This window comes from Hesperophylax consimilis, chromosome 14, assembly GCF_061612785.1.
Source record: "Hesperophylax consimilis isolate HC1 chromosome 14, BYU_Hcon_1.0, whole genome shotgun sequence".
In the NCBI taxonomy this organism is placed as follows: domain Eukaryota; kingdom Metazoa; phylum Arthropoda; class Insecta; order Trichoptera; family Limnephilidae; genus Hesperophylax; species Hesperophylax consimilis.
The window spans coordinates 9,703,951-9,721,788 of record NC_142849.1 but is presented as its reverse complement, the minus strand read 5'-3'; the positions used below and the strand labels follow the sequence as shown (position 1 = coordinate 9,721,788).

The window sequence follows — 17,838 nt, the reverse complement described above, 5'->3', positions numbered from 1 at the left end:
ATCTTTTATGTATTGGCACGATGGTCAGCATATTGTGAAAGTAGTGCGGCAGGCTGGCCGCAGATGCAGACCTGGAAATTCCAGAATTACCGGGGATATTTGCTGAGCTGGGATTGTCCGGGAATTGAATTTTAAGGATATGCATTAGAGAATTCTTGTTATTATGCAATTTGGTACGTAAAACGAAGGTAAATTGTTGTTCGTACCGAGAAGCGGCTTTTTTAAGGTTACCCTTATAATGTTAAATGGTGGGTTGACAGAATTGAAAGGTCACAATAAGGTTGTGGAAATATGCATGCAGTTGGAAATTCAGAATCCTGTGCAGGCACAATTGGAGCAATTCTCTGGCATCTTGGCAAGACAGCGCCAAGATGCCAGCGAATTGCGAAGGAGCCAAGCAGCTGATAGAACCTAACACATCGCTTTTGAGGTTTTTACTAGCGCCCTGTCTGCCTGTGCTACCCAACCTTGCCCACCATGTGAGAGTGATTTAAGTCAAATTATTAGTGAATAATTTATTGAATTACATTACCTGAACAGATGAACGGAGAAAGAAGTAAACATGACACGAAAGTGAATGGTATAAGAAGTCAGAACGTCCGAGGAAAACATGACACTATCAAGTACTGATCCACTTGATAGTGATATACAGAGTTGAGTGAAGGTCCTTCCTCTCTAGTCTACCCGTTAGTTAGTCAGTACCAAAACAAAATAGCTTCGTTAAATGGATGTGTTGGTTGAATGTGTGTTGTGTGCTGTTTCCAGGTGGACGCTTCCAAGGCCCCCGGCTACAGAGGGACGGCGGGGTGCTCTCCCGTGTCGCACTCCTCCCGCACCAGCTCCCACAGCAGCAGTCCTCCGGGCCCGCCGGCCCCCTCCAACCCCTACCAGGGACAGTACTCCGACCTGCCACCAGGTGTGTACCATCCACAACTCTTAAACATACTATGATACATACTAAACAGAATATTGAAGAAAACAACTAACCGACTTAACCTAACCTAACCCATTCTTTATCGTGTTCTACTTTATACATGAAATATTATCATACAAAACAAAACATTTTGCGTCATCTCGACTTGAACCATGAAAAGTTCTCTATTATCAACATTTGTTTAATTCTTTTTACAGTATGTAATCAATTTAAACTGGAAGGTTTATTTTTCATCGATAATAAACTTTTTTTTACATTACATAAATATTATAAAAGCACATTTTAACCCCTATTGTGCGACTGGCTACATTTGCAGTCGAATGAAATTATGACTACCTTAAGGTGCACTGCAGTGTGTAGAAATAGGTTTTAGAATTTTTTTTGTGTTTCTTTATACTGTCCATGAGAATTCCAGTTCCAAGTAAAATGGTTTACATTGTAGAAGCATTTCTACAATGTCGAATTTTTTATATTTGGCTTAGAGATATTTACTTAATTCTACCTGTCTTATGAGCAGTGGCGGCTCGTGACTTTTGGGTGTACTAGAGTGCTAATATTATAAAAAATGGAATTTCCGATGTTGTTATAGCTGAAAACGATTTTTAATTTTTTTTGAAAATCGATTTTTTGTATGAAGATTTTCAGGAAATTTCAGTATAGCCGTGCGCCGCACGGAATTCCTGAAAATCTTCATACAAAAAATCAATTTTTCGAAAAAAAATAAAAAATAGTTTTCAGCTACAACAACATCAATTAAGCCATTTTTTGTAATATTAGCACTCTAGTAACCCAACAGTCACGAGCCGCCACTGCTTATGAGGATACAAAATAAAATTGCCACAAGAGAGAATCGAACCCCGAAATTATAATGTAAATTTTCTGTTGTAACGTTTTCCTCACTGGGATTAACCATGTTATTCAAACATACACATTTTAATCAATCAGTCAAATTTATAGCAAAACTGTGAATAAAGTTTGCTCATGTAAAGTTACACACTCTGTGCATATTCAACGAAGAAACAAGAAGATTCTTCCATCAAATCATCATTCAAACAATTAATATTTCTTCTAGATGCTTTAATTCCGTGATTGTCATAATTTTGTCAAACTGTTTACACCAGGAAATTAAATGATCTTTCTTTCATTATTTGGTTTCTTATCGCCCTGTTAATGGATTACCAGTAAATTCCTCTCACGAAGAGCTCTGTTGTAACCCCGTTTCTGTTTCATATCAAATATAAACCTCTATGTGTGCATTCCAATTGCTTGCCTGAAAATGTGTTATGTATTTACCAATTTTACGACATGTACTGCTATTTATCTGTTCATTTTTGGTATAGGTCAACTAACTGAAGAGTTGTTATCAATTAATTCAGATTATTTCCTTCCAGGTCCTCCTGGCGGGGGCATCCGGGGCGCGGGGCTTGTGTCCCTGGGAAGTCTGGCGCAGGGAGCACCCTCCATCGGGGCCATCAGAATGCCTGCTGGTAAATCTAATTTATTTTTATAATTGCAGAGAAACATTCTTATAAGGTTTTCCAAGGGACCAGGAAAAACTTCTTTTGGGTGAACCTTATAAGTGGATTTTTAAATATTAATCTAGAAATGTGCTTGACAACAACACTTTCTTTGATTTAGAGATATTGTGCAGATTATTCTACTAATAAGGAATTCCAGTGAAAAATATAGTGGAAATAAAAAGGGTTTTTAATTCAACAAATGCCGATTCTTAATAAAAAAAGTATATGTATATATATTAAAAGTTTATTTTATGTGTAGAATTAATACACTTCCAGCGGGAAGGGTGGTTCTGTACTACTTGAATGGCTGTATAAGCTTTGCTGTCCGATAATTCTAAACGAATATTGTATACCTATCTTTTTGTAAGGGTCCCAACCATAAATAGGTATTATGCATAAACAATGGGATACAAGTCCCCATTTTCTTATTTTTTTTTTCTTGTGTGGAAGAATATTTAATCAAAAGGAAACTCTGTAAAATGGTTAATAAATCCTTGCATTTATGACTCCGGAGATACAAAATCATCATTATTTTTGTAATAATTAATGCGAAAGTGAAAACCGATATTTTGAAATGTAATAAAATACATACATTTTTTACACATAAAACAATAAATGGCCCAAAACTGACTTTAACGTCAGTTTATGGAATTGTATTACAAAGTACGCTTTAATTTCGGACAGTACTATGACGGCCGGCATAGTCCAGTGGTAACGCATTGGACTGCCATTCCGAAGGTCGCGGGTTCGAACCCGGCGTGCGCAAATAAATTTTATTTGATTAATTTGTGTTATTTCACAATTAATTAATTAAAATAATATATAGTATATTTGCGGCACGTTCCAGAGTGGAAGATACTACCAGTATCGCCCTGGTGTAAGACCACCATTCAGAATTGAAACGTTGCTCCAAATGGCTTTAGCCGTGTTTAGTGACTAGATCTGAATAGCCAGGTACTTCCCCACCTTCCTCTTTCCCTTCCCCACTTACCTTCAGCCTCACAACATCCCCCAATTGGGGATGCCATAGTCTCACTGGCTCCAGACGGGAGCAGTTGGGACTCTTGTGAGGTATTCACTATAAAAAAAAAATAAAAAAAAGTACTTTTATAGTTGGAGTTGTGGTGACTACTATATCATTTTTTTTTAAATTCAAATATATGTATTATTTTCAAAGATACAGCAGTTTAAAGCAAAATCCATTTTGTCGAATGCGACCCTATTTTCACCTGCTTGAAGTGTGTTAATAAATCATCATAATGAATAAAACACCATCACATCATGGCATTACTGTATTGGCAGCTTCTGATGTCATAATGTTGAATATTCCTCCTCATTTTTAACCCTACAATACTTTCATCACTTTCGTACAGTTTGCAATTTTTTCTGTGTATTTCAAATGCGCTATATACATCTTATTTTTAAATTTTCCATAAAAACAAATACTGTTTTAGAAACTATATAAAATTATCTTTGCGGTATATGCATTCAAAATAAACATTAATCTTCTAAATAATAAAATTTTAATATCAAACGTGAAAATTTTTGTCAAAAACGCTAACCACATTTTTACTTAAATTTTTACTCCAATCATAGAAAAATTGAGAGGACTCGTTATTTCAAAAAGCCATTTGTTTTGTTTGGGGAATTCGTTTTTCGGGAATTCACTTGCTTCTCGTTCACATAATAAAAAATAACAAATATTTCTTAAAGTTAAACCGATTGTTACGATAGCGTGAAATACGAATTATTCATTTTGGCTATTTGTAGGATTTTATTAATGGATCCTAGTATAAATATTTGAGGCAAACTGGAAAGAATGATTATTTCTCTTTCTAACATCAAAAAAATTAAGATTTTCCACATGATAGAAAAAAAGTGTTCCATGATAACTCATCAAAATGAGAATTCAACAAAGTTAAAAAAGTGTTATAAGTTATGAAAAGTGATGAAACAAAAATTAGGTTACATATACAGGGTGTATCGGCACGTACCCGACAAACTTTAACCAGGTATTCCTTAGCACATTTGGAGTAAAAAATGTTATGGGCACTTTGCTGTCCGGTAACATTTTTTGAAGTGAAACTTCTTTAGGCGCGTAATGAATTTTCGGGGACGGAGTAAAACCGAGTCACGATCGAAACGAAAATGCGGGTACCCCCACCACCGATTAAAGTTCATTTGATCTAGTCAAAGTTTTGAAGTAACATATAAATGCTTCTTAGCTCATCCCGACAACTGGCGTTGGTGGTGTAATGGTCAGCATAGTTGCCTTCCAAGCAGTTGATCCGAGTTCGATTCTCGGCCATCGCACATTATTTTTTTGTTTTTAACGCCTTTTTCATTCAATATCTTATTTTTTAGTAGGTCAGAACATTTTTTAAAAGAAAATAATATTGCAAAATAATAAAAACACTTATCTCACTGTGATAAAACATTACTCCGCTAGAGCGCGCTTTGCGTTATTGTGTTGGATTAAAATTATTATCTAATCCGTATATTATGATAATTGTATTACATTTATTTAATTAATTTATTTATTTTGATAATATGTAATAATTTTCAAAGTTTTGAAGTAACATATAAATGCTTCTTAGCTCATCCCGACAACTGGCGTTGGTGGTGTAATGGTCAGCATAGTTGCCTTCCAAGCAGTTGATCCGAGTTCGATTCTCGGCCATCGCACATTATTTTTTTGTTTTTAACGCCTTTTTCATTCAATATCTTATTTTTTAGTAGGTCAGAACATTTTTTAAAAGAAAATAATATTGCAAAATAATAAAAACACTTATCTCACTGTGATAAAACATTACTCCGCTAGAGCGCGCTTTGCGTTATTGTGTTGGATTAAAATTATTATCTAATCCGTATATTATGATAATTGTATTACATTTATTTAATTAATTTATTTATTTTGATAATATGTAATAATTTACAGAAAAAAAAATTAAAACTATCTCCCTCTGATAAAATATCCGTTCGCTAGAGCGCACTACGCGATCTTGTGTGGGATTCTATTTCTGTACATTGTACATTATTTTTAAAAATATATTATATTGAAGTGAAACTTCTTTAGGCGCGTAATTCGGGGACGGAGTAAAACCGAGTCAGGATCGACACGAAAATGCGGGTACCCCCACCACCGCTCACCGTTCACTGTCCCTCTCTCACCATATGCGCTTGTTGAGGTGGGGGAGCCGCTCACGAACGTTCTCTCTCTTCTCTTCTTTCCTCTCTCTCAGACACCAGCGAACTGCGCCACGCCAAGCATCAGCTGCTTGGTTAGTATACTGCGTCGTGAGTGTAATACGAGTGAAATACGTAATTGATTGTGGTTCATACGGTTTAACAAAAGAAGTTTCACTTCTGTCTTGCGTAGGCTTGACACACCCACTTTTTTTTTAATAAAAAAATTATTATTCATATTTTCATCACATGTCACCAATGTTTTATACTTTGTCAAAGTTTTAAAACCCATCTGGCAATATTTTGTTCGAGTTTCGTTGAATAATGTACGTACGTACCTACGTTGGTACGCTTTTACAATCACAACGAAATGGCACGGCACCATTCGTCTCATTTTTAACTATTATTATTTAGTGTGTACGAAAGAGCGAGGACACTTTTTGACACACTTGCTAATAACAGCTGTTGAACACGAGATTCAATGCAAATGACAGTGACGGAGTGTGGATTTTTTTATTTATTTTTTGTTTTTAATGGAAAAAAAATGTTACCGGACAGCAAAGCGCCCATAACATTTTTACTGCAAATGTGCTGAGGAATAGCTGGTTAAAGTTTGTCGGGTACTTGCCGATACACCCTGTATAACTATTTAACCTAATTTTTGTTTCATCACTTTTAATAACTTTATAACACTTTTTACAGGTGTGTTGAATTGTCATTTTCATAGTCATCCAGTCACCGAAAAAAAGATAAAAATACTTATATAAAATATATGCCCTCAAACGCCTGGTCATATACGACTGGTCATATATGCCCTCAAACGCTGGAGGGGTTAATAAAAAAATTAATGTGTTAATTTTATATTCATTATAAATGCACTTTTTTGGTTTTGGTGAAATTGAAACTTAATTTGGGTGACTTTAGCCTACAATATTGTTGTTAAATATAAAAAAAACTATCATCAATGACGGAATTGAAAAGCTTTTCAGGAACTGTTTGTCTTGTTACTGTCTCATGTACCTTCTGGAATGTAAATTGGAAATATTCATTTAATTGCCGGCAATGGTTCATTGAATTTGAATACATGTACATTACCCACCTCACTAGACGATGTCTATTCTGAGATGGTGACTGAGATATTACGAAACCAGTTCTGTATTTTCCTTCTGGGTTCCTTTGGTTAAAGATTTCACATCACATGATATTTTTTATTGCTAAGTAAGTCTATTTAAGTTTTGATTGCCCGTTTCTTATTTGTTGTTATTTTGTGCAGGAAATGGAATAGGATCTGTGGATATGGGGAACATGGCTCGCAATGGGCCGTGTTACCAGTCCGACGCACCAAGAAACAGTCATAATTTAATGGTAAGTTGTCTTTCATTATTTATCTTCTTCAACCATTTCTGCACAAGTCACAATCGCCACATTCGCCAGAATTAAAAAAAAATGAAATTGCACCGGCGGCAATTACAATATATCGGTTTATGGAAAAAAATTTTTACTACAAAGTTGTCTGGAAATCGAATTGAAATTTCTAATATCAAATAATTTAAGAATATTAGCCCAGTGATGGTTACGCTTGTTTTTCTAATGTGATTCTTCATGAGTTATGGTTGAGTGCCCTTAGAGAATAGTGCACCAGCATGACCGTCGTGAGATTTCCTTATTGCGCCGAAGACCCTCACCTCGTCAATATGGAACAGCACCACCAGCAGATCTTCACGGAGGAAACTTGCCTTTTCGTCAGGAGCTATCGTTGAGACTTGATTTTGCTGTAAATCAATCAGTCTTGACAATAGTTTCTGGGGAGAGAGCATTACTCACCACTACGGTAAATTTGATCTACTGGGTATAACATTGCAAATACCATTCATTGTAGGCCTTGGGGTGTGTTGTTACTTTTTGCAATTTTATAGAAGAAAGTAAAATAGAAAAACTGCCACTAAATAATGACATTCCTTCATTTAAAAGGTTGGGATTTGGAAATATTGATATCCCTTCATTCAAAAGGTTGGGATTTGGAAAACAAATCTTTTCATTTATCTCGACTCATCTTTTTTCCAGTTATATTAGTAATCTGAAAAATGACAAATCCACTGAAAATAATTAGTTTTTTTTTAAAATTTCTTTCAAACATGGTTCGCAAATAATTAATTGTGGATTTATTATTTTCTGAAATGTGTTTTTAATCTCCTGGTTTAATTAACCATCCACTGCTACTTCCCCCTTATAATATGAATTTTTGTTTTTTATTTAAATGGAACGAGGTTATGTTATATCAACAGAACCAACCCCCTCTTATACATTTTTGTGTATTTGCATATACAGTAGAACCCCGTTAATTCGAACCCCGATAATTCGAAAAAACGCGTAATTCGAAATTTTCGCCAAAAAAATATCCACAGGAAATTTTTTTCATACAAAATGGTTTTTTAATTCGTTAATTCGTAATTCGAAATTTATTTTTGTCCACACACGAAAATTTGTTTGTGTAATTCGAAAAACTTCGATTTTTGCGAAAATAAATCATAAAATTTCGTAAATCTCAATCTAAAAGACAGCCATAACGGTAAAATGCCGAAAAGTGTATTTTTACGTGGTTATACATCGCCCTAATTAATATTATTATTTTGTAAAACGGAATCGATTTACACTGGAATGTCGTATTTTTTCCAATTTATTCCGAATATCCGAGTTTGAAGGGCCGAGAAAATTCGTTTTACGCGGAAATATGCCTTAGTTTTATGAATTTACACTAAATATCTGAATTCAAAGGGTCGGCTGCGACGGAATTCGAATGCTAAATTTCAATTTACGCGGAAATACGACATATTTTTACGAATTTACTTCAAATATCTGAATTTAGAAGGCCGGCCGCGATGAAAATCTGCCGAGAAAATTCGATTTACGCGGAAATATATCGTATTTTTACGAATTTATTATATGTAAATATCTGAATTTAAAGGGTCGGCCGCGACGGAAATCGGCCGCGAAATTTCGATTTACGCGTAAATAGATATATCGCATTTTTATGAGTTTATTTGAAATATCTGAATTTCAAAGATCCGGCGCGACGGAAATCAGCTCCGAAATTTCAATTTACCCGGAAATATATCGTATTTTTACTAAATTTACTTCGAATATCTGAGTTAAAAGAGCCGGCGCTACGGAAATCGGCTCCAAAAATTTCGATTCACGCGGAAATTTAACTTATTTTTACGAAATTTACTTCAAATATCTGAATTTAAAGGATCAGCTGTGAGATTTCGGTTTACGCATAAATATATCGTTTTTTTCGAATATCCGAGTTTAAAGGACTGGCCGCCACGTTAATCGGCCGCGAAAATTTGATTTACGCGGAAATGTGTGGTATTTTTCTTATAATATAATATAATATAATGAATTTGCTTAGAATAACTGAACTTGAAGGTCCGATCGCGACAGAAATCGGCTGCAAAAATTCGATTTAAAAGGGAATAATTTGTAATACGAGTTTACTCCAAAGATACCACCCAAATTTGAAGGGGCAGCCGAGGAACTCGATTTTCGCCGTTTTTTTTTTTCATAAAATTTCGAATTACGTGGGAATTCGTTCATTCGAAATTTGATTTTTGATGTCCGCTGGATTTCGAATTAACGAGGTTCTACTGTACATAGTATATGTTTGTTGGAAGTAACAATTTTAAATATCCACCTTATAAGTTCCTAGCATATTGTTGTCTTTTGCAATATTACACCTGGTAAATGTGTCATATATTATTCGTATACATATTTTATCAATTTTGTTTTTTTCAATCAATTAACAATCAATCATTATTTCTTTCCGATGGTGTTTCAGTCGTAATAACCTGGTGTTTATTTAATTCTTGTAGCAACAAGTCTCCATGTCAATGGGGGGTGCTTACGAGACAACCGGGGGCCTTTCAGGCTTCCCCAACCTTCCCGGGGGCCCCTCTAGACTGAATCCTAGAGCACCTGACTTCAGTCAGCCACCACAGAACAACCTCATGCAACACTCGTCTCAGGTAAACATCTCTGCACTTATATATTATATTGGTAAAATTTTACCTACAACTATTGTTTTTAATACGCATTTAAAATAAAAAAATCTATAATCCAACTTAATGGCAATAACTTTTTGCATCTGCTAACTGACACCATTGTGGAAGGTTTTTTTTTCGAAGTTAGTTTTTTTTTTAAATACTCGATTCGAGCATGACAAAAAAAACTATACTATCTTTAACTTTCATCAAATCGCAATTTTTGATACACATCCAACCAAGCAATGAAAAATAATAAAAAAGTTAAACATAGAATTATAAAAAAGTATTATAAAAAACTACAATAATCTCCCTTCCGAATTGCGCTGTATTACGAACCAACAAGAACAAATCAATAAAATCAAACTTTTTTTCAAAAAAAACTTATATTAAAAAATATATGGATATATTATATTTATATTTTACACATAACATTGAATCACTGAAGTAAGAATCGTGGCTCCCTTATCAGGCACAAGAGCTCCTCTTTTCTGATAAGGTATACATGACCAATTATGTACCTAAATATTATATTTTGCAAAAAAATTTATGTATTAATGTAACTATGATCTATATTAAAATAATAAAAAAAAAAAAAAAAAAAAAAAAAAAAAAATCAGTGGATAAAAAAATAGTTTTAGTTTTATGAGGAATGTTCATTCTTCTGCAAGAATTTTTACTCTCCTGACTATAATTTGGAAATCATTATGTACCTTTCATAAATAAATATGTATGGATTCTTTTCGGTGATAATAATACAGGATGTACGGGGGTAAAGTGCACTAACTTTGGGGGTGATTCTACATGATTTTAGGAGTAGAAAATACAAATAACTTTTTTCGAAATTCCAACATTTTAAGGTAATTTTTAGGCAAAAAATTTAATTGTTTATATAGGAAAATTAATATTCTTTTTCAGAAAAATATTATATTATAAGAAAAAAAAAGTTGGAATTGAAAAGTTATTTATCTTTTTTACTTCTACCATCATGTAGAATCACCTCCCGAAGTAAGTACACTTTGTCCCCGGTCACCATGTACTTGTTTTTAATGATATAATCATTAAACACTGATGAATTATTGTTTCCAGAACGCCATGTTCCCATCGGGCTACGGCAGCGGAGTGGGGGGAGTGAACGGAGAGTGCAGTGGAGCTCTGCACCAACTGCTGATGTCCACCTACAACAGCCAGAGGCCCCCTCCGCCCTCCACCCCACCGCCCAAGCACCACCAGCCACCGCCAATGTTCCACCAAGTGAGCGTGAGTTGCTTTCTGGCCTTATTATTACTCTGGCAGACTTGTCTTTTTGCTGGCAAACTTATCATTACACTGACAGACTGATAATTGAGAAGCTAGATGCAATAAAAACTTATCATGAAAATTGTACTTTTGGGTAAAACACATTCAAAGTTTTTTTGAAATGCGTAATATTCACTTGTAACTTGGTTTCAAACTTCCATTAGTGTAGAATCTACATAAATTATATTTACACAGTGGATAAAGACGGGATTGGAGATACCAAATAGGCGATGGGAGCAAAAACAGTTTGTGCGCGTTTAAGTTGTTATTAAAGTTATTATCCAGCTTCTCAATTGCAGTGACGGACTTGACATACACTGGCAGTTGTGTCATTACATTTCGTTTTCTGTTCACCTTTCTAGAGAAAATAATTTGGCCTATTAGCTGTTGATTTCTTAGCTGCCAAATGGTGCATATTTTTGAGACATGTACAAGTTTTCTTCTTGCCTTCAGACCAGTTCATGGCAACCCTTAAAGTATTAAAGTATGAGTCGGCAAGTAATTTCCAGTGGGGTTGCATTTCAGGGAAAACAGGAAAATCTGAATTGCACCACAGGTACTTTTAGGAGTGTGATATAACTGTTCATGGCAACCCTTAAAGTATTAAAGTATGAGTCGGCAAGTAATTTCCAGTGGGGTTGCATTTCAGGGAAAACAGGAAAATCTGAATTGCACCACAGGTACTTTTAGGAGTGTGATATAACTTAACTACAAATAATAAATAATATTTGACTACAGTAAAATAAAGATATTTTGGGGGTCCAGTTTTTTTATATCCTTCGCGGTCTGGATGGCATCCGTTGCTTTAAAGAATGAACAGCTTTGGATATATTATAGCCACAAGTATTTGTAATTACTGGTAGTGTGGTCTTTTCAGATTTTGTTACCCTGTTTATTCAATGTCACAACTACAGAATTCATAGCCTCTGCAACTCTTATTAGTGGCAATTACACATCAACTTCGGAGCGTGAAGTAGTGCAGAAAAGTAAAGTTTGAAAGTAAGGTAATGATTTGAAGCGCAGTGCATTATGAGGTACTGTCGCTGTACAAAGTGTATGTGTAATTGCCGCTTTTGAGGTCCAGATAATTGAGGTCTTTAAATTATCATAAAGCTTCCCCTTTGCATTCAATTTATGCTTTCACTTTTCTTATGTTATATTATTGCTAACCAATAATAGTACCAAGCTGTTGGAGAAACAGAAACGGATTGTATTGAGAGATTACATTTAGAATCATAATGACATAAGTAAAGGGTTTGTTGTTATCCACAGCCCGCTCGGAACCAGATGTCTGGCAGCATGGGCGGTCTGGGCCGCTGGACCTCCTTCGGCGGCTTCCAGGGCCCCGATGACGCGCCGGCGCCCCAGGCCAACGGCGGGCCCGAGGATTCAGGCCGCAAACCCCGACCCATCGGCACGGAACGCGCATGGAAGCAGCAGCTGGGCACCAACCTGGGCGACCAGGCCGAGTGGGGTGCTTTCCCGGGTCCGCCTCCCCTGCTGCACCAACCTCCGCCACCCCAGCCGCGCCTGCACCAACAACCGCCTCCACACCACCAGTCTTACGACGACATGAACGTAGATAGATACCAGGTAATTCTCTTTCCTACAATTCCAGACTGATAGGGCTACAGAATGAATCCGGCAATGCGTCATGCGTCATCGCAGTCCTCTGAGGGAACTGATAGGTGACACTCTTCTACAATATGCTCTGTCGCTCAAACGATAATTTAATTAATTAATCGAAATTGCTTTGCTTACGTTCTTTTAAAATTTTCTTCAAAGGTTTTTTTTAATATTGACACTACTACAGAATGCCTGCTTTCTACTACTCTTTGATCATCGAGGTCAGATAACCAAGCTCCTTATAGTAACTCTTTTACAATGTGCTCTTTGGCTTAAATAACTACATATTTACATGCAGAGTCCTTACGTCCCCATTTTTGCATCAATTACGTACAACAACTATGTCTGTTTTGGATGCAGTTTACGATTGCACATGCGAGAGCGTGAGAACCACAGATCCAACTTTATACTGGGATCTGCAGATATTTTTCAACTGACAAATCTTCAATTGAGCATTCTGGCTTTGGGTAATAAGACCTGCAAGAGTTGAGTCTCCGTAAAATGGGGCACATTTCAAACCAGCTTAGCTCATTGGTAAATCTGACGCTGTTTTTGCGACCACATAGCTGGATGATTTATTTATTAATTGATTTTATTTTTTGACTACCACATGCCCGTATTACCTATATAGGGGTAAAACACCTAATAGAAAAAGTGCAGGCACCATGCCGAAGTTGAGAGGAATTTTCATCTTTTAAAGGCATTCATATATGCAAAGATCGTGGTTACGCCTTCCGTCATTAGTTTCAGGAATTTGGAGCAGGCCAATTTTTTAATTGCTCCACTCCGGCTCCGCTTCGACATCAAAATACCTGCTCCAGCTCCACTTCTGCTCCGCTCCATGTTCAGCTTCATTCTCCGCTCCATACGCTCCATCCTCAGCTCCATGCTCCACTTCACACTCCAAGTAAAAATTTTAATTCGAATTACCAATGACAATTTTTGTTATCAATGTACCTTACGGCCACTGAATAGAAAATTCTTCAAAAATAAATGCTTTCCATGTAGATTTGAATGGAAAGCGATGTGACAACTGATTCAGTATTTTGACTATTAGATCAAGACAGCCAATCAACATTGCATACTCTGTCCACTCTAATCCTGCCATTACAAGCGTCGGTATTTTGAAGCAGTATTTACAGTATACTAATAGCAGCCGTCACTATTTGTATGCCATTACACAATCTTAGAATGCTGACTTAAGTAATGTTGCGAGAATCCCGCACAAGATGCTTTTAATGTAATGGATCCGAACAGGAAAGCCTGCGTTGCTATAATTTTGTTGCTCGGTACAAAGAAACGAGTGAAGCGTAAAGAAAAATTCTCACATTTGAATTTAATGGATGAAATTTTGCTGACTATAAAAAAATATTTTAGGATAAGCAATGAGAATTTCAATAAATTGCTAGATATGGTTACTTAAAACAAAATACATACATGGGAGCTTCAATCACGCCAAGAGAAATATTATCTATAGCTCTGCGTTTCTATGCTAACGGCAGAAGTTTTGAGGATTTGAAGTTTTCGGCGATTCGGTCTCCAGCAGCAGTAAGCCAAGCAATATTGTACACAGCCCGATTTCTCTTGAGCGTGTTTTTGTAGTCCTTGTGAGTCGTATCCCACAGCAGATCACACGTTTCATACGTCTCTATAAGTGTCGCTAGGACGTTTCCCTTTGATGGCGGAGGTTCGACATCAATGTCCGGCATAGCTGCCGGCGTTGGATGTGTCGGAGCACTACGCTCTGCAAACAAGGCAGCGCCGTCTTTCATGGCATACAAGAAATACTGACATACTGATGATAGTGAGAGCACACACGCGTCAGTACACCCACCAGTATACCCATCAGTATACCCACCACTTTTTGGCCAATCTCAACATCAGTAATGTTGTCAGTATGTCAGTATTTGCCAATACACACGTCATGTAATGGGGGTATTACACTGCCTGATATTATATTCGCCATTTCATTTGATTTTGTACTGACAGACCGAATTTCTGTATTTGAAATTTAAGGTATGATCTCGAAGACTTTTGGATTTTTTTTGCCCACATTGCATTTCTTGTATTCTTTATTCTATGCTTACGGATATTTGGTATACCTTTTATGGTCCTTCCGCTGAGAGTTCCGTTTTAACCTCCCTTTCTGATAGAGGTGGCTTAGATTTATGAGAAAGAGGGAGAGGTTACAAGGGAGTTATAGACGGTAAGCCTGTACATTAGTCCCAAATGGAAATGTGTTTAGCTGAGCATGTGATGTAATAAGAAATATGTATGTTGCTGCAGATGGAGGCATTTGGAGCGGGAGGGCTGAACCACCACCCCTACATCACCACCAACCAGCTGCCCCCCCCTTGGGAGGCGCCCCCGCACCACCACACCCCGGAGAAACCACAGGTAGCAAACAATTCTATTGAACTCCGCATTATATCCACAACCCACCTACATATCCTACCAAACCTACATAACTTTCAAGATCTCTATGACTTCAATAACCTGTAAAACCTACATAACCTACATGACCTACAAAACCAACATGACCAACTAGACCTACACGACCTGCAAAATCAGCATAACCTACATGACATAAATCTCACAGCATCCTTGAGATGATTTTTCACACAAACAGTGCCATACAAATTATCCAATTATTATTATTACAACCTACAAAACCGACATAATCTACATGACCTACAAAACCAACATAATCTTCATGACCTTCAAAACCAACATAACCTACATGACCTACAAAACCAATATAATCTACATAAGCTACAAAACTGACATAACTCTCATTTGTAAAAACCACAATGACAAATTATAAAAAAACAATGATTCTTAATAAAAGTCCAATTTTATCCCTGAAAAAATGGTGGTGAAATTGGTTGAATTTAAATGAATTTTTTAAATAAAAATGTATTATTTATTAAAATACTCAGTTCATCGCTGGTGATTTTCCCAATCCTAGGACAAGGTGTTAGATGATGGTACTTGTATAATATGATATATTGTTTGTGGTTACGTTCCAGGGTTGGCACAGTAAGTGGACTCACTAGCAGTGCTGGAGCCCCCAGCCAGTCTCGGTAGGAAGAAGACACTCCCTGAAGTCTCAGCCAACAGACCACCGATACAATTGATTGCTTCACATCGCTTCACTGGATTCTAAGCCCGATTCAATAAATAAATAATAATAATAATAAATTTCGCATTTCGACATGCTTCGTGTATCCATTAATGGGATAATTAATTATTTGGATGCTTTACTAGAAGAATTTTGTTACCCGAGTTAGGTGGGTAGATGCTTGTTATACGTGGCCTCGGTCCTCAGTCCTCAGTCCATGATGGCGCAGGAACAGTACAGTTACATACCAACACTATTCACTGCCAATGTTTGCTCGTGTAAGCGAACAAACATGACTATTATAATTATAACGGATTAGTCATATAATGTTAAGTTGACAAGACTCTGTTAGTATTTATACATTGTTTGTTGAGAGAAAGGGGAGTGAAGAGAGATAGAGAGAGGGAGAGGGTAGGAACCAGCGGGACGGCGGCAGAAGAAAGATGCTGACTTGTTGTTTTTTAACTTTATATTATTCCTAGTGGGTGATGAGGATATGGACACTTCAGAATGTAATGTTTCGCTATGGAGGACTAGAACATAGAAAGATATTATATGGATTAAAAATATTAAAGATGGCATTATTGAATCTTATTTACACTCTAGCAGTGGCTGTAGTTATTATGAAAAGGATTTTGGTTCATATATATAAATTTGATTACATATTATATTATCTATTTACTCGAAGGGCGGCGTAGTTCTGCAGAGACCTCGCTCTAGTATTGCAGGAAGGCGACTTGATTTGCATTCTTTCCATACGCTAAACTCTAGTACACGCCCTTAAATTTAGTAGAGGTGTGTATGGGAAAATTTCCCCTTATATAATCTGATGTATTGATTTCTCCTTAAGACCATGTATCCCAGTTTATACTAGATATATTCATTTCTCGGAGAAAAGCGGAATATTTTCAGACTGCTAAAAGATGTTTGGCTTTTAGAACACTATTTAGATGAGCCTTTATTTTTCATTAGATTTTGATATAATTTTTGGGTCGACACATTTGTTCACTGTTGACCCTTATAGTATGTTTTGTGCCGAAGGTGATGTTAAGGATAATATACACTTCCTGTTCTTTATTGTTTTTTGCGCGACCCTACGCTACGTTAGCGTGGAGAGCTGGCGCGCCCGCGGCCGTCTTCAAACAAACAAACACGTGTGCTGAATTCCTAGCACATATTCTACTCTAATTGAAGTGGACACGTTTTGCTGTTGATGCTGGCATTTGATGTGTTAGTTTAATGGGGAAGTTAGGTCAAGACTCGAGCTGGAGGAAGGGGGTTCCACCGTAGGGCGGGGGCGGACCCGGGGGTGCTTGCTGCGGCACGCCCGTCCTCTGCACCCGCCTACATATTGATTATGACTGGCGCCCAAATCAAGGGCAAATGACGTTGGGCGTCGGTTATTTGCCTCCTTGCGTTCATTCATTATATTTTAGAATAAATATTTGCATAATAATGAATTGATTTTGAGATGATTTAGATGATGACAATTTCGAATGTAATATTACTCTGCTTGTACATGAAGACTATTAAATAATATAAAACTTTATGCACCGTAATCTGTTTTTTTATTTGTGTTATTCTGCATTGTCTCAAGGTAGAAATGGCTTGATCGAGATATTCACTACGGTGACCGGGTATGTCATCAAAATGACAATTTAACACACCTGCAAAAAGTGATATAAAGTCATGAAAAGTGATGAAACAAAAACTAGGTTACATAGGTAACTATTAAACCTAGTTTTTGTTTCATTACTTTAATGACTCATCACCTTTTAAAGGTGTGTTGAATTTTCATTTTGATCAAATATCATGGAACCATTCATTACACAATCCCAACAATTCATTAAAATTTAATTTGTTGTAATGAAATATAACATATTTAATGATTATGTACCTAATGCTAAAATTCAGATTAAATATCATTTTGTTTCTAAAACGACGATGCTCCAACGAGATAATTTTTTTTCTGTCTCAATTATATATTTATTCTGCACTAAAGCAAGTAAAGTAAATAAGTTATTTTTATAATGCATAATTGAAGACATGAGCGGATGAATTTACAAAATGGAAGGAATAAATTTTTTTTTCGCATACATATTACAATTCAAG

At 36.3% G+C, this 17,838-nt stretch overlaps 1 protein-coding gene across 10 annotated transcripts in view; it reads left to right on the top strand.

Moving 5' to 3' along the window:
• mask (multiple ankyrin repeats single KH domain) overlaps nucleotides 1-17,285 on the top strand; it is a 93,649-nt gene extending 76,364 nt beyond the window's left edge. For 8 of the 10 annotated variants that reach the window (XM_089639489.1, XM_089639493.1, XM_089639488.1 and 5 more), the window contains 9 exons: nucleotides 766-916; nucleotides 2,311-2,421; nucleotides 6,914-7,005; nucleotides 9,513-9,665; nucleotides 10,770-10,940; nucleotides 12,252-12,572; nucleotides 13,350-13,512; nucleotides 14,892-15,002; nucleotides 15,635-17,285. In XM_089639489.1, coding sequence (XP_089495615.1) covers nucleotides 766-916; nucleotides 2,311-2,421; nucleotides 6,914-7,005; nucleotides 9,513-9,665; nucleotides 10,770-10,940; nucleotides 12,252-12,572; nucleotides 13,350-13,512; nucleotides 14,892-15,002; nucleotides 15,635-15,648 — 1,287 coding nt within the window. In that variant the 3' untranslated portion in view covers nucleotides 15,649-17,285. The remainder of the gene's footprint in view (nucleotides 1-765; nucleotides 917-2,310; nucleotides 2,422-6,913; nucleotides 7,006-9,512; nucleotides 9,666-10,769; nucleotides 10,941-12,251; nucleotides 12,573-13,349; nucleotides 13,513-14,891; nucleotides 15,003-15,634) is intronic. The other 2 variants (XM_089639487.1, XM_089639490.1) reach the window with 2 other exon arrangements.
• The last annotated feature ends 553 nt before the right edge of the window (nucleotides 17,286-17,838 follow it).